The 24,021-nt window shown below is 50.5% G+C and overlaps 1 protein-coding gene across 1 annotated transcript in view; it reads left to right on the plus strand.

Annotated features, from left to right (window-relative positions):
• Window positions 1-999: 999 nt before the first annotated feature.
• RNF123 (ring finger protein 123) overlaps window positions 1,000-24,021 on the plus strand; it is a 43,367-nt gene continuing 20,345 nt past the window's right edge. Inside the window, exons 1-27 of the mRNA NM_001293314.2 lie at window positions 1,000-1,039; window positions 3,073-3,264; window positions 4,196-4,280; window positions 6,507-6,586; window positions 7,406-7,503; window positions 8,006-8,060; window positions 8,385-8,470; window positions 8,888-8,974; window positions 9,485-9,552; window positions 10,465-10,590; window positions 11,250-11,364; window positions 12,159-12,263; window positions 12,398-12,523; window positions 13,124-13,216; window positions 13,413-13,486; window positions 13,980-14,097; window positions 14,494-14,593; window positions 15,041-15,102; window positions 15,908-15,979; window positions 16,511-16,631; window positions 17,381-17,482; window positions 18,530-18,636; window positions 19,100-19,298; window positions 19,825-19,970; window positions 20,162-20,245; window positions 21,036-21,143; window positions 23,418-23,595. Coding sequence (NP_001280243.1) covers window positions 3,183-3,264; window positions 4,196-4,280; window positions 6,507-6,586; window positions 7,406-7,503; window positions 8,006-8,060; window positions 8,385-8,470; window positions 8,888-8,974; window positions 9,485-9,552; window positions 10,465-10,590; window positions 11,250-11,364; window positions 12,159-12,263; window positions 12,398-12,523; window positions 13,124-13,216; window positions 13,413-13,486; window positions 13,980-14,097; window positions 14,494-14,593; window positions 15,041-15,102; window positions 15,908-15,979; window positions 16,511-16,631; window positions 17,381-17,482; window positions 18,530-18,636; window positions 19,100-19,298; window positions 19,825-19,970; window positions 20,162-20,245; window positions 21,036-21,143; window positions 23,418-23,595 — 2,677 coding nt within the window. The 5' untranslated portion in view covers window positions 1,000-1,039; window positions 3,073-3,182. The remainder of the gene's footprint in view (window positions 1,040-3,072; window positions 3,265-4,195; window positions 4,281-6,506; window positions 6,587-7,405; window positions 7,504-8,005; window positions 8,061-8,384; window positions 8,471-8,887; window positions 8,975-9,484; window positions 9,553-10,464; window positions 10,591-11,249; window positions 11,365-12,158; window positions 12,264-12,397; window positions 12,524-13,123; window positions 13,217-13,412; window positions 13,487-13,979; window positions 14,098-14,493; window positions 14,594-15,040; window positions 15,103-15,907; window positions 15,980-16,510; window positions 16,632-17,380; window positions 17,483-18,529; window positions 18,637-19,099; window positions 19,299-19,824; window positions 19,971-20,161; window positions 20,246-21,035; window positions 21,144-23,417; window positions 23,596-24,021) is intronic.

Raw genomic sequence — 24,021 nt, forward strand, 5'->3', positions numbered from 1 at the left:
TGTCCCAAAGTCAGGCGTTGTGCCTCCTGTGCGAGCAATACCAGTGCTGCCACCTGTAAACAGGATGGCCACCTTTGTCAACACTTTATGTGCTGGTTTGGCCATGTTCCATGAGTAGCAGGGCAGAGGGATCCATAGATCTGCGCCTTTGGAAACGGGAAGTAGTGGACCCTGAATAATCAAAAACAGCAACAACAATGTGAGGAGAAACAAACTAATTTCCTAAATATGTTGTAGGGATGCAAGAAAACACACTATAATACAAAATAGTTATAATTGAAGCTAATAAATCAAATATAATGGGAGAAAGAGTTTCTGAAAGCTGTTGGCCTTACAGTAGATCTGCGGCGCTGTGTGCAGGCGGGATGAGCAGCAGGGAGGAGAGCCGAAGAGCTGGATGCTCTTCGAAGAGCATCAACTCTTTCGCTCCCAGTGCACCACAAGATGTTAAGATGTGGAACACCAGTATCCACAGACCATAACACCACGACAACCCTTTACTTACTCCGGCCTGACTGCCCATAGAAACAGCCCGCTGGGCTCTTCCAGGACCTTCCCGGACCCGACGTGTTCTACCAACACACCCAGCGCAGCGCGTGACATTTTGTTGCTGCGCCACAGATGGCAACAGGGGCAGCGAGCAGCCGAGCAGCCGTCCTGCAGCCCCGAGCGCAGTCGCAGCCCCCTTCGCTCTCCCAGCACGGCGCGTTTGTGCCCTCGCCTAATTCCGCCTTTCCAAACCTTCCTTCCCACGCCCGCTCCAGGCCCGTCGGCTGCACCCCGCCGTGCACCCAGCGCTCTCCCGCCGGTGTCCCCGCGCCACCCCCCGCCGCCCCGGCCGTCCGGACACGTTCCCTCGCCCTCCCGCTCTCGCTGCCTGCCGCGCATCCGGGGACGCCCCGCGCGGACTCGCGGCGCAGGTGCGGGGCGCGGTCTGCTCGGCGCCTCCGCCCGTCTCCCAGCAACGCGCCCGCCCGCTCGCCATGGCCCTCGCGGCTCGCCGTAGTGCGGCGGCAGCGGCGGCGCGGCCGGGCCGGCGGTGAGTGCGGGGCGCTGGGCCGTGGCGCCCGGGTTCCGTGTCAGCCCGCGCGCGGCGGTGCGCCGAGCGGTGCCCGGCACAGGGGCTGCCCCCGGCAGTGCGACCTCAGCCGGGGGGATGGGCGGGGAGATCGCGTTCGCGTCCTTCCGGGCCGGGGCCGGGGCCGGGGCCGGCGGCTCGGTGGGAGGCTGCCCGCTTCTGGGGGCGTTTCTGGCCTTGGGGACGTCGCTGTGTTTGGGACGTGCAGGCAGCCCCGGGGCTGCTGCCGGCTGTGGGGTGGGCCGGGACCCGGGCTTTCCTCCTGCGTCCGGGCAGCGCCTCAGCTCTGAGCGCTGCCGCTGCTGTGGGGATGCTGCCAGGCCGGCGCTGCTGGCCTCGTCTCCCCGCCCTGGCCGCGATGGGAGGGTGGAGTGCAGCTGCCAGACAAAGCTGCATTTGCCGGCCCTCCTGCCCGTCCTGCGCCGGCCCAATTTAAAACCTGGCCTCCCCCGCGCTGTTCCTTCTGCGCTTCTAAAAAGGGTCTGCTTGCGGCTGCCCGGAGTGGACAGGTCAGTGCCTGGCTCCAGTCAGAGCCCGCATTTGCTGGGGCTGCGTGGGCCGGGTTTGTTTTTAGGCACCGAATCACAGATCCGAGTGGTGAAGAGGCTGATGTGTGTGCGCTGCTCTGCCCTCTCTCTGACCTGCTGGCAGCACTGTCTGCTCCGGTGGGATACGCGCTGTGGCACGGCAGCAATGCTGCACTCTCCTGCTCGTTTAGGGTGTCCAGAAGCTCGGGTCCCTGGCTGGTCACTCAGCATGGCGCTTGCCGAGTTCCTAACTTGTCTCAGGCCAATTCGCTATGCTCTGTATAAGATGTGTCGCAGAATCACAGCGTGGTTTGATTGAGAGGGACCTTACAGCCCCCCAGCCCCACCCCTGCCGTGGGCTGGCTGCCCCCCAGCTCGGGCTGCCCAGGGCCCCTCCATGGCCTGGGGCACCTCCAGGTTTGGCACCCACAGCTCTGGGCAGCACTGCCAGTGCCTCACCGCCCTCTGAGTGAAGAATTTCTTCCTGATATCTCACCTAAATCTCCCCTCTTTTAGTTCAAAATTGTTACCCCTTGTCCTTTTACTATCAGACAGTGTAAAAAGTCACTCTCTCTTCTACCTGTAAGCTCCCCTCAAGTACTGGAAGGTCACAGTGAGGTCTCCCCAGAGCCTTCTCTTCTCCATGCTGACCACCCCCAGCTCCCTCAGCCTGTCTCCATAGGAGAGGTGCTCCAGCCCTCTGAGCATCTTCATGGCCTCCTCTGGTTCTGCTCCAACAGCCCCACATCCCTCCTTTACTGGGACTCCCAGACATGTAAGCAGTGCTCCAGGTGGGGCGTCATGAGGGTAAAGCAGAGGGGGACAATCCCCCCCCTGCCTGCTGCCCCCCTCTGTTGATGCAGCCCGGGATGCTGTTGGCCTTCCAGGCTGTGAGCACACCCTGCTGGCTCATACAGGACTTTTTGTCCATCAGTACCCCCAAGTCCTTCTCTTAGGGCTGCTCTGAAAGAATTATTCTCCCAGTCTGTCCACATATCTGGTATTGACCCAACCCAAGTACAGCTCCTTGCCCTTAGACTTACTGAACTTTGTTAAGTTCACATGGGCCCACTTCTCAAGTTTGTCCAGGTCCCTCTGGATGGTATCCTTTCCTTCTATTTTATCAGCTGCACCGCTCAAGTTGGTGTCATCCACAGACATGCTAATCCCACTGTATATGTTGTTGTTAATGATGTTGAAGAACACTGGTCCTAAGATGGACCCCCTGAGGGACACTGCTTGTCACTGGCTCCCACCTGGACATAATGCTGCCAACCAGCCACTTCCTTACCCACCAAATAGTCCACCCTTCAAATCCATATCTTGGGAAAATCCTGGGAAGATTTTGAGCAATTGGACAAGTGGATGTGAGAGCAGGATTGGCAGCTAACTGGCTTTGGGCTCTTGCGTGGTGGTGTTAGTGGTAGCACTTTGACTTCTTTGGCTTAACCCTATTGTTTACTCCAGGCACATGAACCCACAAGAAAGGGAGAAGTCCTCAGGTGGCAGCATCCTCCCCAGCAAGTTCTGTTCTAGGGTCTGTCTTACCTCCGCTCTGGAGCTGGTGCCTGTGAAGAATGACCTCACGGGGTGCTGGGACGGCTCTCTCAAGGAAGAACTACAGGCTGAGCACTGAGCCAGAGAAGTCCAAGGTTGCAGGTATGGGCTGAGCATGCTTTGTATGAGCAGGACTGCTGTGGATCAGGGTGAGCGGCCCTGGCCTCACATGAGATCACCTGCATTCCAGTTGCAGTTATCTTGCATAGTGGGGCTGAAACTGAGTAAATGTCTGAGCTGAGCTGAGGTTTTGGGAGGGCCTTTCCTGCCATATGAAGGACTCCACCAGCAGCTTGGGTCACAGTGCCCTTTCTTCAGCGATGTGAGGCTGGAGAGCGTGGTGTTGCTTGTCTTTGTCCCATCTGAGTCAGGATAGATGGCTTCTCAAGTTCTGAGATCAATCTTTTCCTTGGAAATGTTGGTACCTGGTAAGCAGTCCATTTTCTCCTGGACTGACCGATCCATCAGAATCGTGCTTGTAAGATCTCAGTTCTGGTATTTGAGAGCTCTGTTGCACCCAGAGCTTTGTGACACAGGGGATAGCTTTGCACAGTGAAAGCTGGTGTGAGGTGTACAGGATTAAAGAGAGCTGTGAGTTAGTCTAGATGATCTGTGTCTGCAAGCCTTCCTGTCTCTGCAACTTCTCTAGTGCAGTTAACCTAAAATGTTCCAGGACATCAGGAGTTGTAACACCAGTATTACTTGTGTTTGCTTATGGGGGTTTGGTTTTGCTCTTAAATTGGATCCCCACTTTCAAATCTGAAGTAACTTTATCTGGAAATAGTACAGCGGGGCTCCTGAAGATGTAGTCTCACCCTGGGGAACCACTGGTAGCCTCCCCTGTTGCAGAAATGCACTCGCTCCATGTTGCTGGGCTCTAGGGCTGTTAGTGAAGAGAGTGAGAAGGTAAATAACTTCTTGGAGCTCTGTCTTCCCCTGTGTTGGTCTGCAAACTGTATTGCTCTTACTTGAAGTTAATGTTTCGACTTCTGACTCTCTAAGCTTCTTTTTCTCCCTCTTTTTTTTTCACAAGGGATTGTGAACAGCAGGCTACTGAATGACTATCTGCATCGGGTCTTCTCCAGTGCTAATGGGAACCAGCCTGCAGCTGCTTACAGGTATGGGACTTACAACTTTCTAGATGGTAGTGATGCTGTGTCAGTCCCCTGCATGTAAAACCCCATATAAAATGTCACAAGGCAGTATTTATGAAATAAATAGGCAAGTGTGCATTCCCCTTCTCATTCCTGTTCCCTCTCTGCTTGCAAAGAAGTGCAAAATGCCCAGGTTTTAGCTAATGAAAAGTATGTCATCAGTGCCTGGTAAACTAAATGCAAGGCTGCTACTTGTACGTCGAAGACCGTATGCTTCTCAGGCAGTGGAATTGTCCGTACTTTTCTTGTTAGGAGTCACCAAAGGAAAAGAAACACAGAATTGCTGTACACTGTCTGTTTCCGTCTCTTTGCTTTCATTTCTCCTTCAACTTGTAGCTTTGGATGAGAAAAAGCTCCTTTGCTTTTAAATCTTTTGGCAGAGGCAAGTCAGTTGGGTGCAAAGCAGGTCCAAGTGTTGCAGAGAGCAGGCATGTAGCTGCTGCTGGGTGGGTGGTGCTGCAGAGTGGGCTGGGGTCATGTTCCCCGGGCTATACTTAGTAGTGCCAGCTCAAATGTGAGCCTGTGGCTGCTAAAAATAGCTCTTGGTCTTCTGTGTGCTTGATGAGCTAAGGTTCCTGTGGGGGGAGGCAAGGTGGGTTATGTTACTTGGCCACACGCTCTCCTGCCAGTGTGCCTTCGTATGTTCCATCTGCCCAGGCGTTTTGGTTGTCAGTACTGCTAACTTCTTTGCCAGACGATGGATGAAGTGCAGGCACAGAACTGATAGTTTGTTGGATTGGTCTCTCTGTAGCTCCCTTCCAATCCTCTCCCTGGACTTGGTAGAAAGCCCAGTAGCAGTCAGATTGGTCTCGAAAATAGTATTAACTACACAAGAGCAACTTTTATGGTATGCTACGTTGTCCTTTGGGGAGGTTGTTGTAAACCTCTCTGGCTGTCCTCTCTCTGTCTGTCTCGTGCTCTTCTGCCTCTTTCCTGCACTCCTTCTCCATGCTAGCTGCCGATACAGCTGCTTTGCTGAAGCCACTCTCTCCTGCCAGTCCAAAGCTGCTTCTTTGATTCCACTTCTGTGCATCTTCACATCCATTGGGCTTTCAGAATGTCTCTCACCACTTCTTCAAAAAACCTCTGGTCCCAAAGAAGTGGAATGGTTGTTCCACAGATGAGTACTAATGGCAGCCAGGGTAGGAAAAGCCAGCAATTCTCACAGTAATAAAGGGAAATCATGGTGGTCCTACAAGCACAACACAAGCAGTGCTGTTCTGTTAATCCTTGGGAAGTTTTAAAAGGAAAGGAGTATGAAATGACAAAGTTTGCTGCTATTACAAAGTGATGGGAACAGCCCCAACTTTACGCATAAAGTAATGGGGTCTGGGCTGATTTCTATTGCACAGGAGTGAGACTACAGGGAGATAAACTCTTTAGTAAGTTAGAAGAAAAAGCAGATAGGAAGTAAAGGATTGTTAGACAAGGGATTCTGGGCAAAGAAGATCGTTATGCCACAGAATGAATTTATGGTCAGACCTCATCTTGATTAGCATGTTGTGGTCGCACCAGCTTCAGAATGCTATCTTGGAGCTGTTGGAGATTTTGAGGAAGAGTAAGAGCAACAGCCACGAGTCTGGAAGGTCTCCTGTACAAGGAATAACTAAGTGAGCCAACCTTGAGACGAGAGAACTGAGGGGATCTGTGTGGAAGGTCTCTACAGTGGTAGCCTGGAGGGTGTTGGCGAGGCATTTACTTTATTACAGAAAGTGTGAAGACAAATTGTTTTTGGCAGTTCTCATGGAGATGATGCTGGGCGAGCTTGACCTCTGTCTGAGCTGCTACAGCTGCTGCTATGGTCTTCTTTCTGGTTTTGTATTATGAAGTACTTGGGAAAAGAGCTAAGTCCTGTCCTATGCTGTGTTTGTATGATGCCAGCCTCAGCAATGTCCCAGTCTTTACTCATTGCCAGTACAGGCTGGCAAAATACTCCTTAGCAGGCTGAAGACTGAAGGGTCCTCTGTTAACTGCTTCATTTGTTCACACTGTATTTGGTTCTTGTTCCATTCATTGCACCAACATGCTGGTCAGCAAAGTCCTCAGATCCATGACAAGAAACTCAGATTGACAGAACTTCCTTGGTTCATGTGTCAACACGATCCTATACTGACACGTGTCTGAACTGAAACACTTTAGAACTCAAAGGCAGAGCTTTCTGAAGTGCTCCTGTATGTGTTTATTCCCTAGAAAGCACCTGACGTTCCAGAACCTGCAGGAGCACCTTGAGCGGTTGCTAGCAGAGGAGAATGGCTCTGAAGACAGCCAAGGTAGGAGGCACAAGATACCTACAGTCTGTGTTTGTGCTGTCTCACTGGGGGGGACAAGTTATGTCATGCAACACGGTTCCCTGAGTAAGCAGTTTTCTGCCATCTTGTGCTCTAATTTATTGTCCCTTTACACCCTGCCTGCTAGCAGCCCATCAGACAGACCTCAAGCAGGTCTGCTTGTTGATGGAGGAGGCATGTTTCCAGGTGGAAATGCCTAAAAAAGCAGCTTTGGAGCAGTAGTTGGATATATTTCAGTGATAGCGACATGCAGAGCCTTTGCCATGACCAGCTGTGAGGAGTGCTGTCCTCTCTGGGAATCACAGAGGCCTGTAGGTGATTTCTGTCTGTGGGTCTCCTCTGTGGATGGCTGGTTAGGGCCTCAGCCTGTTGCCTCTGTTCTTGCTAGCATCCATTTCCCTGAATGAGGCAGGATGTGGCAGGATGCATCCTGGCTCTTCTCCTACAAAGCATTTTTCTTGCAGACCACAGTCAGAGCTTGCCTTCAGTTATGTGATACATTGGCCAAATGTTTGGCTCAGAGTTTGACCTTTGAATTTGCAGAGGTAAAATTTTCAGATGATGTGAAGGCTTCATTTATGATCTGACTGCTGCGTAGCCTAGGCCTAGGGTGTTGCTGTGCAAGCTTCCTTTTAAATCTCATGGGTGTCTCCTTTCCTGAAGTTCTCGTGGTCTGATGTGTGCAACACTGTTTGAGTGCAGAATTCAGGTGCCATCTTAGTCTATCTGGTGACACTTCAGAGCTACCCTTAAATCCTGCACGTCTTTTCCTAACAGGTTATCTACAACTCTTTGTTTCAGATCAGTTAACAGAGGGCCGGCTTGGTCCCTCTACCGTGGTGCTGGACCACACAAGTGGCTTTGAGGGGCTCCTGCTGGTGGATGATGACTTACTTGGGGTGAGTTGACACTGGCTACTGCAGGAAATGGGCTTGTGAGACTAAAAGCACTCGGTTTGTTCATCATGGCAGGTCCCTTTCACTGGCTTTGTAGTATGTTGTTATATGGAATCTACTCAAAAATCTGAGGAGTCCTGGAGGAAATGATCTCTCCTGGGAAAAGGTCTGGCAGTACCCCCAAGTCTTAGCAAGCTCTGAGTGGAGCTGCAAGGGTGGGGAAGTGTTGCACTGGCCCAACGGCTCACTGAAGAGTTTGGCTAAGCGAGAGGAGGGGATGGCAACCAACTTTCCTGTCCCTCCCTCCAGTGGCTGCCTCGTCTTTCCTTTTTTGTTATGTTGTTTAACAGTGAGGACAAGCTGAGGCCAGGCTGTGCTGCTGTACTTTCTCCTTTCTCCTTTGTCTCTATTAATTTCATGCTATCGTTAGCTGATATTCTTCACTACACTTTGGTTTTGAGGCCTTATTGCCTAACTTTGTAATATCTTCTGTTTATTGGTCCAGGTGATTGGCCACAGTAACTTTGGCTCTATCAGGGCCACAACGTGCGTGTACAAAGGTAAGAAGATTAAGTGAGTGATGCTTTGATTAAGATCCCAGGAAGAACGCATGGAGTGTTACACAACTGGCGAGCACAGGAAATCTTGAATGTGTTGCAGTTCCAGAGCTCTGTCTTCCCAAATTCATCCATTGGCTTTCTAGGAAGTCAGGAGGGTGGAGAATTGTGTGGTGCCCAAGTGAAGAGTTGGGATGGGAGTCCTGGGGATGTTGCAAATACCCTTTGTGTGCCAGGTTATTTTCTATGGGAACTGTATGACATTTTAGTTCTCTAACGATGAGTCAAGTGGCATGGATTTACTGTGTGGCATCTCTTGTTTTTCAGGGAAATGGATTTATGAGGTGCTTATCTCCTCCCAGGGACTCATGCAGATCGGCTGGTGTACTCTCAACTGCAGATTTAATCAGGAGGTAGTGTAACTCCTGCACATGGCTGCTTGGTGTTGCTCCTCTTTGCCTGGGGGAGGCAGGCCCAGGCCAATTCTTGTCAGGCACAGGGTGGGATTTGGTTTGGGGGTTTGGTGCTGGGAAGGTATGCCAGCTGCAGGGTCTCACTATCTTGTCACTCTGCAGCAGTTGAGAAGGAGGGTGACAGACATCCTGAGGGGCTGCTTTGACAGTGATTTGGGAGTGTAATGTAGCAGTACTCTTTTTCTAACCCAAATGTTAGTAGGGAACGGAGACAAAGATCGCAGGCCATGGGCAGACCACGTCTGCTGTCAGCTGCGCTCCCTGTCTGCTGGTCTCCCCCTTGAAGCTGCTCTTGCAATGAGAAGGATCCTTTGTGCTTGTCCAAATCTGAGTCCCCTCTTTGATACTGTGATGCAGGAAGGAGTTGGAGATACGCCAGATTCCTATGCGTATGATGGCAATAGAGTGCGCAAGTGGAACGTGACCACTACCAACTATGGCAAAGTGAGTACTGTCCTTCCACGAAGGGAAAAGAGGGCAGGTGTCTCCTGCTCACTGGATTCTGCTGGGCCCTGTGGAAAGCATTTGATCTGTGCTTCCTGCTTCAGTCTGCTCTTGGGAAGGCTGTGTGCCAGCACTGATTTGTACTTGAGGGGTGCTGGGCACCCTGTGTGGGTGCTTTGTTTGGCAGGCCCAGCAGGCTGATTCCCAGCACAGTGCTGCTGGTGATGTCTGAAAGGCTCTGGTTCTTTGTAGCGCATCAGAAGATGATGCAGTGTTGGGATAAGCATTGTTCTGATCCTGTGCATGTTCCTAGTGCTCAAGGGAAAAAAGAAAATCCCATCCAGAGGCTTCCAGAAGTGTCTGAAAATGCAATGTGAGCTGCTGTCAGAAGGAGCTGTCACTCCTTCATCCCTGAATCATAAGGGACTGATTGGGCTTACAGCCCTTCTTCTGATGTGGGAACTTGCTGGGTATGTGTCTAACCTATTTTTTTTTCTCCTCTTAATGCAGTCTTGGGCTGCAGGAGACATCGTCAGCTGTCTGATAGACCTCGAGGAAGGCACTATTGCTTTCTGCCTGTAAGCATCTTTGCCCAGTTCCCTGTTCTGTGAATGGCTGTGTGTAATCTACATGTTTCCTCATTGCTCAGCAGGTTGCTGATCCCTCTTTCTTCCTCCTCCCCCTTAAGTCCTTGTTAGCTCCAGCCTCTGCTTTTCTGCTTTGTGTTGAGAAGCCATCTAGGTGAGCTTTGGAGTCTCCTAGGTTTGGGTGAGAGCAGTTGTTAGAAAAGTGCTCAAGCTCCTAAATCACTGTAAAGTTTGCTGGGATTTTGAAGGAGAGGGCACATGTTGGGATGCTTAATACTACGGTTGGGCTGAGCCCCACTGATTGCTTTCATGGCAAGTGTAGACATTGCCTGTCCTAGAGTTGGAGGGAGGTGTGATAAATCCGATAAATCTCCAGCCTCCATCTCCAGTGGACAACGAGCAATGGCCAGCCTGAGTAAGAATTGCTTCCTGGCCCTAAACTATGGCCTGAGATAAGTCAGCTGGAATGAAAAACTGTCAGATGCTGCCACGGTCTTTCAGAGAAGAGTGGACTGAGACCATTATCCTTCTATTTCTATCAGTGTCAAGTGGATGAGGCCAGAAATGCCACCTGCCTTTAAAATGTTCTGATAATCACATGCCTTGTAAGGATTTGGGTTGCTCTTGGAGCTGAGCAGGGCTCTTCAGATTGTGCAGACTCCAATGCCTTTCCATGCCACTATATGCAAGTGAGAATTCGGCTGTGATTCCCAGGGTACTTGCTTAGCAGCACTGTGGTGGTTGCACATCTGTCAGGTTATGAGTGTTTAGAAGTATGAATGATGTCTGTGTGATGTCTGTGTTGGCAGGTTGCTGGGAGGGGAGTGCAGATACATGAATTGCCTGCTTGACCACAGAACCCTTTGGCCGTGGCTGAAGTTTTGTGGGCTTTTCTTCTTTCAGAAACGGCATCTCTCTAGGAACTGCTTTTGATAACATCACGAGAGGTGCTGGAATGGCTTACTTCCCTGCCATCAGTCTCTCGTTCAAAGAGTCTGTTGCTTTTAACTTTGGAAGCCGTCCACTTCGATATCCTTTGGTTGTGGGGAGAGGAGGTCTGAAGGGAGAAGAGCCTGCCCTGAGACCATCTATGGAGGCTGTAGAATATCTGTATCTGAGTGCAGTTAACTTTCTTCTCTTAGTACTTCTGCTCAGAGCAGGATCAAGGAGAGAAGAAGCAGACATCCCTCAGCTGGACCACAACTGGAGGGCCCACAGTCACCTTTGCTGGCGCTAGCAATTGCTGAAATTGAGTTTACTTTAAGCTCTGAATCAACAGCTAATGCTTCAAGCCGGGGGCTGCCTGTTCGCAGGATTCAGATTGTAGAAAATCTCACTTTCCAGACCTGGAGACCTCTTGGCTTTGGGTCTGTTCAACCTCTCAGCCGTGCAGGACCTCTAGTGTAGTAGAAGCATTGCATGCTGCCTTTCTTTGTGAAAGCGGAGACCTGCAGCAGTCCCGAATGTGCCCCTTGATAACTGTCATCCTTTCTGATCAGAAGCAGGTAGGGAAGTACTTGGTACCTGCACTATTGAGGAGGAAATCTCGTGGCTTATCATGCACTTAGAAGTGCACTTTGCCTTGAACTCTGACTTAAGCATGCATACTGTAAAACAGACACTTTTCTTTGCTCAGATAAAGAAGTCCTGAAAGAATCGGATTGCATTTTACCTTAACACTTGCCCACTTATCCAGTGGAAGGCTACCGCCCCTTGCAAGATCCTCCTGTTGCAGACCTCGTGAAGGCTCGCAAGCTGCTGGGCTTCCTGAAGAATGTGATCCATATCGGGATCGATGTGACGGTAGGCTGATGTTACTGGACAGGTCTGGGGGACATCATGCCAGGAAATGTGGTTCTCCACTCTGTACATGCTCACATTTTTCCTACATGCTTTTACATGGGGCGTACGCATCTCTGCTCTTTGATTTGCAAAATGGGATTCTTAATAGTTCCACCCTAAGGCTTCAGCTACATCATACTGGGCCTTGTTGTTCTCAGTCTCATAAAGTTTCCTTCCAAGAGATGATGATTGTTGGGTTCAGAATTACTGCATTTAATTTTGCAGCCTTGAAAGAAATTTGTTTGCAGCCCATCCATTCTCCTGATGTCCCGGTGCAATGAGGGGGTCACTCTCTGGCAGGCCTGCCATGAGAACTGTTTTGGTTGTACCATTGTTCAGCAGAAAACAGGTTTTTTTTCCTCTAGGGTGAGAGATGTTCTGTTTCTGCCCTAAGCACAGGGAATGCTCTCTGCTATAGTCTCAATGTACTTGGAAGCCCAGTTCACTTGTTGACCTCCTCTGCAGAGGTTCCCATTTACAAGTAATGACATGCACTCAGAAAATGAGTTTTCATTTGGAAAAGCAGATTGTCAGGGTGCATGCATGTGACTGATACTGACACCTGGGCAGAAATACAGCTCTCTGGAGGCATGGTCGTGGCTGCTGCTCTGCCATCCTAAATTGACACATTCAAGCTCAGTTCTAGCATGTGATAGCAAGCAGTGGCTGCTCCAGGCCCCTGGTACATTCAGTTATAGGTGCAGGGGTGGACTGGGCAGGCACCAACCTGTGTTTGTCTGGGTTTGTCATTGCAGGAGGGGAAGCTGGTGGAGAAGGATGCGTCCATGTGGCAGCTGCAGGGAGAACCCACAGTGCTGATTACATTAGCCCACATCTTCAATTATTTCTCCCCTCTTATGGTGAGTTTTGCCTGCTCACTGCAAGCTTCTGTGGGTACCTGGTTTCGTGCTGACAAAGGGATGTAAATCAGGCTTCAGTCTTTGCTGGGGAGTGACTGCCTTGGAAGGCTGTTGACTTGCCTGTCTTCCTGCAGTGCAAGGTGTACCTGGTGGAAGATGTGCTCATGACCTTCCTGTTGAGCATCCTGGAGCGAGGAGGGGCAGTGGATGCCCATCCCCTTATTCAGCAGCTGCTGGATCTCATGTGGCTTCTCATGGAGGTGAGTTGCTGGAGTGCTGGGAGGTGCTGAGAGTAGGAGCATCCACTGGAACACACTGGTAGTGATCAACTTCTTTGCCTTCTTGGTGACGAGATTCCATTTTGTGGTAGATGCTCCTCTTCCTGAGATTATCCTGCTGACCAAGTGAAACCAAATGTGCTGGTGGGGCTGCCAAATTGTAGAAGGGACAGCTTTTGTCCCACTGGTTGGCTGTCCCTTGGACTTGACAAGGCAGTTCCTCTACCATCATGTTTAACAAGAGTAGCTTGTCTTTCCCTTGTGAATTGATTCTGCCAGTGCTGACTGGAGTAGGTTTTTGGGCTGTGAGGATGGGTGTCTCAGCCCAGCCAAATAGGACCTGGGACTTTGGCTTGTCCACTGGGTTGGTTTTACTCACACAGAAGCTTATTCCCCTGTAGCAAAGTGATAGCATCAACCACTGCTCACACTCTCCTGTTGAATAAGGTGAGCAAATGCTGTGGGTTCAGAGTGCCTGTGTTTTCAATACAGAAGTACATGCTGCATCCTTCCAAAGCTGCACTGTGGGAACTATAGCTGTGTCTGACACCATCCTGTTGCTGTTGTTTCTTGTTTTCTCAGGAATATGAAGTGCACGAGTGCCTCAAGCAGCTACTGATGTCACTGCTGCGGGCCTACAGGTTCTCTCCTATCATCCCAGACCTAGGATTACAGGTGGGTTGCACTTCTGAACCTCCAGGAATCTGTGACTAGCCAGCTTCTGTTATGTCCCCTTGTCCAAAGGGCCCTAATATTTTGGATTATCTGCAGTTGTTTGATCTAGCAGTGGCAGTTCTGTCCCACTGTACCTCTTAGATGGTTGCATACTCTTCTATAGTTGGAGTCAGTCTTGCTTCTCTTGTTTCCTTAGATTCACTACCTCCGGCTCACCATTGCAGTCTTGAAGCATGAGAAATCCAGGAAATATCTCCTCAGCAACGTTCTGTATCCTTTGTGCCTCCTCTGTTCTCTGTCCTCCCTGCCCTCGATAATGCAGCCAAGGACACTGCAAGGATTAGCAGGTCCCAGGAAGGCAGAAGCCACCCCATCTTTGAGAGGTCATTTCTCATTTCTCAAGTCTCCTCTGTTCACCTGACACCATTCTCTGCAAAGTCCTGCTCTGAGGAGTGGAAAGCAGTGCCACGAAGGTCACATCATACTAACACACAGGGCTTTGTTTCTACCTAACCCCCTTCTCTAACGTCCTTAGGCATTAGGGCAGACCACTGCTCTCACTCCTTTCAGAGCTGCCTAACTGCCATGCCAGCGTTTGGGCAGCTCCTGTGCTGAGTGCAAGAGGCTTCTCCCAGGAGATGGAGGCTCTGGATTTTGCAGAGCTTTGAGTGGTTTTGGAGAGGGGTCTTTTACTACAGCTCTGGAGACATACCCTATCCCTTCTCTGCCATAGCTTCTTGTGCTTCCTTTAACTTTGCTGCAGCTTTGATGTGCTCCGTTCGGTTGTGTTCTTCTACATTAAGAGCCCACTGCGTGTGGAGGAGGCTGGTTTGCAGGAGCTCATTCCCACCACGTGGTGGCCAAACCGCTTCACCAAGGAGGTGAGTAAGGGCACATCTGCTAAGGAGACCAAAGAACCTCGGTAGTCTGCGGGCCCTTGTTAATGCAGGGAAACCCAGCAGAGCTGTGTGGAAGCCGTACCCCTCTGCTGCCTCTCATCTCCTGTTAGGTTGTGTGGCTCAGGACAGGGGTGGTGATAATTTTCCATGGCAAAAGATTTGGAAGGGAACCTCACAGAGTCAAAGTAGTTGCAGATGGGCTTGTGTGTCCTCAGAAGACCTCCTGCCCTTATTTGTTGCAAGGCCAAGGAGGGCCGGCTAGGTGTGCTTCTGGGTCCTCACACTCATGCCTTGTTTCAGTGAGTTTCTTCTCCCACTTTGGCAGGATGCTGCCCCATACTGTGTACTCCTCCTAATCTCTGTCTGTTCCTCAACCAGGGCAAGGAGAGTAAGGAGGTGAAGGAGGAGAGTGCTGAGGAAAGACTGAGGCGGCGGGCGTATGAAAGAGGCTGCCAGCGGCTCAAGAAGCGCATTGAAGGTCTGTGAGGAAGGAGAGAGATTGCCAAGATCCCATTCTTTGTGTGCAGCCAGAGGGACCAACCCATGGGTTGTTTCCAAATCGCCTTCCTGACCTGATGTGCAGCTGTATTCCCATCACAAAGGCTGCACTGCAGACAGGGGCCAGCCATGGCTGCTGTCACCTGGTGGATGGGTACAACTGCCCACATATGCAGCATTCTGCCAGGCGTTTTGAGCAAAGCAAAACCCACCTTTAGGGGCATTGTTTATCAGCTGGGGATGGATTCACTGCTGGGTGGAGAAGGAGAAAATTCTCCCAGTGATGGGACTAGCATTCTGCTGGACCTGGTTCTTTGTGCTGGGGTGGTGGTCTTTCTCCTGATGACAGGGTACTGGTGGGGTTAGCACAGACAGTTGCTTTCCAGTTGTCACTGTTCAGTAGCAAACTGCCGTGTCCCTGTTTTAGTGGTGGAAGGTCTCCAGGTTCAAATTCTGAAGCTGCTGCTGAACAACAAGGACAGAGGAGGGGTAAGCACTCTGTAGATGTTTTGCTACATTATCTCCGCATCCCAGGACTTGTAAGATACAGAAATGCAGCTGTGGAGATGTTCAGTCCACAGAAGTTGATCCAGTAAAGCAGGCTGAACTGCAGAAACTGAGTTTTTGGGCTCTGTTTAAAGGGGTATCATGGAATCACAGAATCATAGTCTCAGATGCTTTGCCAGTCTTGACTGATGACATGTGCTGCACCTGGGCCAGCCTTGTGTTTCTGTTGAACTAGGCAGACACAGTCTGATCACAGTGCATTCTGCCCTGACAATTAATGTTAATTCCAGAGAGGAAAGAAGTGCCAGATATGTGAGCGTGTGCCTCTACAGAGCAGGTGGAGAATGTTCAGCTGGATAAAGCTGTGCATCTTCTGGCCATCATCAGTGCATCCCAGGATGGGCCTCAGAAGACGCAACACTGCAAAGCAGTGGCCCACAGAATACTCATGGGTGCTTCAGCAATGGTGGTAACTGGGTCAACTGCTTTCTCCTGCTGAATGTAGCTCCCAAGCATATACAGCTGTCTCTCAGCAGCTTTGGACCCCACGAGGACTCAGGCATCGCTGCAGGCCCAGACCTTGTTGCAGACATTCTGGGTACCTATTGATGTAGCATAATGCTGCAGATCTGCCTAATTAATATGGAAAAAAATACAGTGCCCCTCTACCTTACATGCCCAAAGCCCAGATGCGTCCCTGAGCAAGCATGGCAGAGATGGACAATGAATGCCCTTCCCTGGGAGTTCCTTTCCCTGTGAGTTCACCACCTGCTTTTCCTCCTGCCAGGGGGAAGCTTCCAGATACATCTTCCTGAACAAATTCCGCAAGTTTCTTCAGGAAAATGCTAGCAATAGAGGGGTAAGTCAGAGGGACAGCCTTCCCACAGGCCTCACCTGAAGAGCTCTCTGGTACCTTTGGGGTGGGAGCTCTTGTCCTTTTGGCTGAGCTGCTTCCAGCAGATGAACAGTTGATACCTAGATACAGCATCCTCTTCACCACCTGGGTGAGGACCACTCTTCTGGCCTTGGATCAGGCTGATGGCCTGTATCTGAGGAAGGTGGGGATATGTTATTGCAGGAAACCCTTTCCTCACCTGCCTCTCTCTGTTAATGAGCAGCCCATCTTCAGAGGTGGAATGCATGGTATCCATCCTCTGTCACACCATCTTGTTATTATAGGGCCAGGGATTTTACAGAGGTGGAAGCAGCTACATGCCATCAGCGCTGGGCTCCATCCCAGTGCTGGAAACTGAAGGCGCCCTTTGCAAATGGGTGCATGTGCTTTGAGCAAGACTGAGAACAGGAAGTTTTTGCCTGGCCCATGTGGCCACCAGCACTAAGAAGCACCTTCACAGCTGCCCTAATGGCTGAACTCTCATTGTTGCCCTAGAACTTGACTGTGTTGTGCCCACCAGAGTACATGGTGTGCTTCCTGCACCGGCTCATTGCTGCCCTGCGTTTCTTCTGGGATGGCCACAAGGCGAAGGCACCTGCTGCACTGAGCAGTGAAGGTAAGGCCTGGGGGAGAAGCTAGCAGGACACTTCTGTGTTTGGGACAGGGTTTGTCTCCTGGCACTGCTCTCCAGGATGCTGAAAACTTTGTGTTTCTCATGGGTGCTGGTGCCTTCTGTGCCCCGAGCCTGTAGATCCTGGGCAATTCCTATGTGCAGATCTAATCCAGTTAATATCCAGACCTATTCTGGACAATTCCTTTGAGACCTGCAAAAGAACACCTATATTGTGATACGATAGTGAAAGTATAGGGAAACATATTTGCCAGTTTTCACAGGGATTTCTGTGAGATTAAGGAGAAACCAAGTCAATGCCAGTTGCTTTCCCACTCTTAATCCCAGTTTTGCCTTTCCCTTTTTTTACTTCTGGCTTATTCTTCCTCTAGATTCATTAACTGCCTTACAGTACCCTATGGAATGAAGTGGACTCCAGCTCAGGTTAGAGTAGATAGGTGAGAGCTGAAGAGTTTACAAAGGATCTAGTTTTCTCCAGTGACTGGGACTGGGAGGGAGGAAGGGCTGGGAGCCTTGTTGCCTCCTGCTTTGGTGTGCATCTAGTGCTTGCTTTGTTATGGAAATTACCTCTGCCTCAGTGGCTTGTGTTCTTAGAACAACAAAAGCAGTCACTTGGTGTAGCACCAGCCTGGGCCCTGGGCTCTGTCCTAGGGCTTACCTATTGGTGCTAACATCTGTGTGGGGGTCCTGTGTATGGGTCTGATGGGACAAACAAGTTTCGTTCTCTGCTTTAGAGGCATATGTCCCTCCCCAACTCTTCTATAATGGGAAGGTGGATTATTTTGACCTTCAGCGACTCGGAGGTCTTCTGTCTCATCTCAAGAAGACTCTGAAAGGTAAGCGCTCCCACTTCCAGCAGCTTTACCACAGGTCCTGGGTGAGGTTCACCAAGGAGATATCCCAGGGAGGGAGCTGTGGGTAATGAAATGTGATTAAATATAAGTTCCCCAAAGTCACTATGGGGTGTGGTGAGGATGGTGGAGAGGTGCTGAGCAGAGTCAGGTCTCAGTCCCTCTCTGTGTCAGGGTAACCCCAGCCTACTCAACAAGCCTAGCAGCAAAGCCAGGGTGATTCCCTGTGGGACCAGATGTTAGCTCTGCCGTTTGCCCTGGTGAGTCTGCCACTCCAGCCCCCCTTGCTGCAGCTGTAGGGACATGCCAGGTCTGCAGATGTAAGATAGGAGACCAACTCAAGCAGTCCCACAAGGATACCTCTTCAGCCTATGGCTGGTGGACGGAAGGAAGATAGCCTGGGAATATCTGCTGGGGAAGTGCTCTTGCTGCATCACAGCCAGGGGCTGGAAACTGTTAAAGTACTGACCACCTGCACAGTTCTGCTGGGTGTAAGAGATGCCCAGGTTGTACTTGCTGTACCACTCCAGGCAAGCAGTAGCAGAGCCCCAGGTTCTTTCTGGACCACTTCAAACCCTGGGAAGAGAAAGCACATTCAGGCTTTGTACAGCATAGCCATCTGAGCCGTCTTCCTGTGGGCTGTGAAGGGACCTGCAGTCCTAGTGATCTGGGGACATCATGGGACAGCGTTAAAGAACTGGAGGCTCAGCAGGTGGTCTGAGGCCCTGAGATAACTTCCCTGTCTCTGGCCCTGGTCACTGTCTCCTGGTTCCTCGGTTATTCTGTTAGCTGCTGGTAGGGATAGGAACGGAAACGAGCAGTACCTGTCATTGTTTGGTATCCACTCTGTTAGCAAGGGAAGATTAATTCTACATAAGGGGAGAGGTGAGCTTGGGGGAAGTGAGCCTGTTCTGATACAGCATCCAACCTTTCTGGCTGCTTCTCTACTGTTGAGAAGCAGGAAAGAGTATGAGCCTAGGGCTGTGACAGGTAACTCGTGCATTCACAGCTGCTCTGGTGTGCTCTGTGCAGATGACCTGGCTGCAAAAGCCAATGTCCTTATTGATCCTGCGGAGCTTCAGGCAGTGACTATGGATGATCTTGATGAAGATGAGGAATCGGCAACATCAGCAGCACAGGTGAGCCACTGGTGCTGGGCAGCAAGCTTAGCCTCTAGCTTGAAAAGCTTTGTTTAGGGGAAAGCAGTGTCTGGTCCAGGACTGTAACCAGCCCATGGGCAGCCAGGTTAACAGCTGAACTTGTGGGAGATCACCAAGGACCCAGGTGCACCAAGTCTGAGCAGCCACACTTTCTCTGCACTGCAACTATCTCTTGATCTGATTGTGGCCCTCTCTGTGGCAATTCTCGATGCTTACTTTTAAAGGAGGGCATGGCAGCTGTAGGCACAGCTGCTTCTTGCTGTGCAGATCTGCTGCTCGTGCCTGACATGTGCCCCAGATGAAGGAACACACATTGGCTAACTGAGCATCATCTCCCTTTCCAGTAGCCCTCGTGCATCTGTACCAAAATCCCTGCAGGAAAAAGGGAGGAGTAACAAGCAGCATGACAGCTAGAACTCTTTCTCCCTTAATTTCTTCTCAGTCTCAGCGTCCCTCTGCCACCCTAGCCATTGGTGGAGCTCTTGCCAGACCTGGCTGGCTCAGCTCTCCCACCCTGGGCCGTGCCAACCGTTTCCTCAGCACAGCAGCCGTCAGCCTGATGAACCCACGGCGGCCTCTTGGTACCCTTGAGAAGGTCAAAGTACGCACTCTAAGTGTGGAACAGCGTACAGAGGAGGACAGTGAGTACTTCTGCATGCTAGCATGGCTCAGCTGGTCCCTGGGAGAGCAGCCTCTTCAGCTTCCCCTGCTCTTGAGAGGAAAGCAATCTGTTTACTTCCAGCATTGCTCCTTCCCTTTCCCAGGGCATGCTGAGACCCACGAAGTCCACAGTTAACCACTTTGCTATCCTGCACATAACACTCTTAATGTTCTTGCACTCTGTATGCAAGGAGGTGCTGCCTTGGCTCCTGTAAGAATAGCATGACTTGGCAGGGAGGTTGTTTGGAGGCAGCACTGTTGCTGTTGGCCCCTTGTTAGGGCCAGGCAAGTCTCTGAAATGTGGCTTTGGTCTGTTAGAGCAGATCTGGCAGGCCAGCTTGATGTACACAGTGAGGTGGGATGGCGTGTTTGTGCATCTAGGGAAGAAACTGTGTTACAGATATACTGCAGGGTTCTGGTCATTGGCTTGAGAGAGGCGCAGGCAGGAGCTGTGGTGCCAAAATGCCTTGTTGAGAACTTCTCTCCTGTCTTGGGGGTGGATTGCAGTTGAAGGCAGCAATGGAAATGAGGGTCTCTTACTGGGGAGACCTCCAGAGGAGCCAGACCAGCCCATCACAGAGAACTCCCTCCTGGAAGTCCTGGATGGGATAGTGATGATGTACAACCTCAGTGTCCACCAGCAGCTTGGGAAGGTAAGAGGCACGTGCTTTGCAGGCATCCATTCTCCCAGTATCTGTTACTTCTGTACTGACTCTGTTTTCTGCTTGCTTAGAGACTGCGTGTTTTTTCCTTCTCCCAGTTCCCCTGGGGGATCAGATTGCATGCTTTTGTGTGTAGGGTAATAAATGCCCTCAAGTTTTGTTGGAATCTGCTTGCTTTTCAGATGGTCGGTGTGTCAGATGATGTGAATGAGTATGCTATGGCACTGAAAGACACAGAGGAAAAAATCAGCCGCTGCCCAAAGAGAGTAAGTGTCTCTGGACATCCAGCTTCTTTCTCTGGAAGCTCCTCAGTACCTGGCAAAATGTTGGAAGCACAGTGCATGGTTTCCAGCAGTGGAGCAACTCATGTTTTGTTGGGGTAGTAACTCATGCCTGGAGCTGGCAGCCACATTTCATGCTGTGCCAACCAATTGTACCACTGCTTCAAGAAACAGAGGCACTGAAGAAACTGCTTCAACTTCTCCCAGGCAGACTATGAGAGTTTCAAACCTCCAAGTGCTGCAGGCAGCTCGGAGCCATTCTCCTGAAGTTGAGACTAGGTGGTACCCCACAGCTGTGGATTTGGGTTTGGAAAGGTTTCCTGTCCAGAGACCCTCCAATCCACAGCTACTGCACTTTTGTCTGAGCTGCTGGGACTTTTCCTTAGATCTGGCATTCACAAGCACAGTGGAGGGTTCAGAAAAAAAAACAAGTAGTAAATACCCTGCAATGGTGAACTTGGGACACTTATGTCCTCTCTAGCTGCTGGAGACAGAATGTATCCAGTGATGCATTAAAAAAGTCTCTCTGACAGCAGTTGATCCTAAAGCCGTCAGGACCAGTGTCTGCATCAGGCCTTGTGGGCTACAACTGAGGCCAGTAAGTGCTTTTTATAGCACCGATTCCCACTCCCTCCTCAGAAGGGGAGCTGACCTCTTTCTCTTCTGCCTAGCTAGCCCCAGGGTGGTATTCGCTTTTGTGTTGTTTGTCCAGCTTTGAAAAAGGATAATATAAGTGGAAGTGATATCTGCCCTCACATCTCTGCACTCTTTTCAGAGGAGAGACATCCATGAGGAGCTGCTGAAGAGCCAGAAGGTCTTCTCTGAGAAACTCAATCACCTAAGCCGACGCCTTGCCTGGATAAATGTCACCATCTATTCAAAGGTGGGCAGGAGCGTAATGTGAGTGGCTCAGAAGATACTGAGCAGGTGTGCCTCTGTGTCTGTGCTGCTCAGCTCACATGTCACAAGTAATATTTTCGCTGGTGCTGGAGCAGTGCTGATGATCTGTGGGCCTTGTCTGTGCCTTTGTGCACAGGGACTCCTTCTTAGGCCTGGACTCCCTCCTGCTCCAGGGTTGGTACTTTAGAACACAGCCCAGTCTGTTCTGAGCTTTGTGTGGTGCTGTAGGCTTTTCCTTGGGGAGTCAGGTCTCTGTGGTGCAGATAGAAGCATGCAGGCCAAAGGGACATCCAGTTCTTAGGGCAGGCTGAGAAGACAGGGAAGCTATTGTGAAGCATTTCCCTGAACTGTGCTGTGTCGCAAGGAGTCCTCACTAAAGCTTCTCTTCTTGGATTCTGCAGCACCCAGCCCTTAGGAGTTTCCTTTTCAGACGTTCTCCCCTTCTTCACTTGGTTCCCAAGTGCTTTTTATGTTTAGTGTCACAGTGACTGTTTGCACAAGTTGTCCCTTCTTCCTTGCATTCGCCATCTTCTGGTGTAACATCCCTGGTCCTGCTTTTCTCACAAGCAGTTTATGCTTACACCCTGCAGATCTCCTCTTGTGTTCCTTTGCACATTACCTTACCCCATATATGTTTGTATGTTCTTTGTTCTGGGGAGTAGGGTGTGCATTCTCTCAACATGCAGTGCCAGCATATATCCCAGGATGTAAACAGGGAGGGGAAGAGCAGTGGCTCCTGTGAACATATCTGCCAGGGCTGCGGTGGCTGAACTCTTTGCTTGTCTCCTCCATTGCTGGCAGAACACAACTGCAGGGCGCAGCATGGCAGCTCTCCAACCACATTAGCATAGCACTTGCTTGCCAGAAAATGCACCTTTCTTCCTGGATCCCTCTTGAGAGGCTGGGGGCTTTCCCAGCACATACCAGTTATCACTGTGGTAGCCCATGCAGAAACAGTGTTCGAGTCTCTAGATGACCTGTTGTCATATTAAGGATGGGTACCTGCTGTTTGCCTGTGGGACTGTGTCCCCAGTGGGCTCCAGCATCCACATGGCCTGTGTGCCAGGGAGGGACACATCTAAACGAGTATTGCTGATGAGAGAAGGAGAGTGAATCTGCTCTCTGCCCAGCAGGGAAGTCCTGCTCTGTGCTGAGGTGTCAGAGCACAGGAGAGGCTGCTGTGTCCTCTGGGGAATGAGCTGTGGGATTTGATGTTAGATGAAAGGAAGAGCAAAACATCTGTAGTTTTAAGGTAGATAATGCCATCTTCAGAACACGCCAGGGGAAGACCATTTTGGCTTATTTTAAGGCACTATTTATCTGTCACACTGTGGGTAATCACATCTCTCCATTCTCTTGGTGTAAGCCTTCTGCCATCTTGGCAATACCTGAGATGATGTTTTGACGTTATCAGGTCTTAATAAATCAAACACAGCTCTCTTTACTTTAATGTTGTCTGCACTGTTGCTTATTGTAACTGTCAAAAACAACACTTGAGCTGAGGTGTGTGTCAGCGGGGAGGTAAGGATGTCTTTTATTCAATCTAGTTGATTTTCACCCCTTCGGTGTCATTTACAGTACAAACTCACATAGCTCTCCCAAGGATGATAGTGGCATGCTTTAGAAGAGCTACTAGGCAGATGGAATCACTTATCTGCACCTCTGAGGCGTTGGCTTTTTCTTAATTTGAAGTGTGACTCTCTTCCATCTGTTTTTATGTAAGCTGCTAGCATTCATCGCATTTCTTGGCATTACAGGATATAAAATAGCATTTCCTCTTCTTACGCCTTTGTTGGTACTGATTTTAGGAGCTTAAAGTTACATAGATGCCCTTAGATTTCCTGGTTTTGATTTAGGACCTCCAGAGCTTTGCTAGAGAAGCAAGAAGCCAGCGCTCCTCCGGATGGGGAGTGTGGCTGAGTGGCTGGCGTGGAAGCTTAAAGGCTGTGGTTGCCCATTGCAGGGGTCTGAGTTGGTGTGAGCTCTCTGCCAGTGGCTGTGTGTTAATTCCTACAGTGGCTGAGATTTCTTTCTGCCACATTAATGCTCGGACTGCTGGTGCCTGCCTTCCTTCAGACACTGCACTCGGAATAGAAACTAACACACAATCAGGCTCATGTGGTCTCACATTCCCTAGAAAAGAATAGATCCTGATGGGGTTCAAGACTCAGTGAGACAGAGACACTGCTGATCTGGTCACATGCTGGTGATAGTTGTGCTCTGAACTGACTGGGCATTGCTGTGTTCTCCTCGGCAGGAGAAGATGCAGGATATCTATTGGCTGCTGAGAGTGTGCATCCGCACCATTGAGCACGGTGACAGGACAGGCTCACTTTTTGCTTTCATGCCAGAGTTCTACCTCAGCGTGGCTATGAACAGCTACAGCGCTCTCAAGAACTACTTCAGCCCTGTCAATAGCATGGAGGAACTTCCAGGTAAGGGGGTGGGGAGGCCTTGCTAATTCTGGCCTGGTAAAGTCTAATTAAAGGCCCATTCTTGTGATGTACTGGTAGCTGGACATCCCTTCTGTACCCTTGCCTGGCTGTGATGTCCTTCACTTTGTATTGTCTGTGTGATGTGGGACAAGTGCTGAATGCTGTCCCTTGAGTAGGTGCCCATTGGTGACCTATGCCCTTTACTGAACTTAGGTGGGGTGCCTGTGCCTTGCCCAGAGCTGTCACAGTATTAGCTGTACTGAAAATCATTGGCAGCTGTGTGTTTCCAAGGAGGCATTGGGAATGGCTTGGGATGCAAGAAGATGTCACGGCCCTGACGATGTATGCCATTGGTTGCTGGGTGGGGGGATTCATGCCATGAGTGCAGGAACTGGGGCCGTTTTCAATTCCTCATGGGACTTGGAT

This window comes from Gallus gallus, chromosome 12, assembly GCF_016699485.2.
Source record: "Gallus gallus isolate bGalGal1 chromosome 12, bGalGal1.mat.broiler.GRCg7b, whole genome shotgun sequence".
Classification (NCBI taxonomy): domain Eukaryota; kingdom Metazoa; phylum Chordata; class Aves; order Galliformes; family Phasianidae; genus Gallus; species Gallus gallus.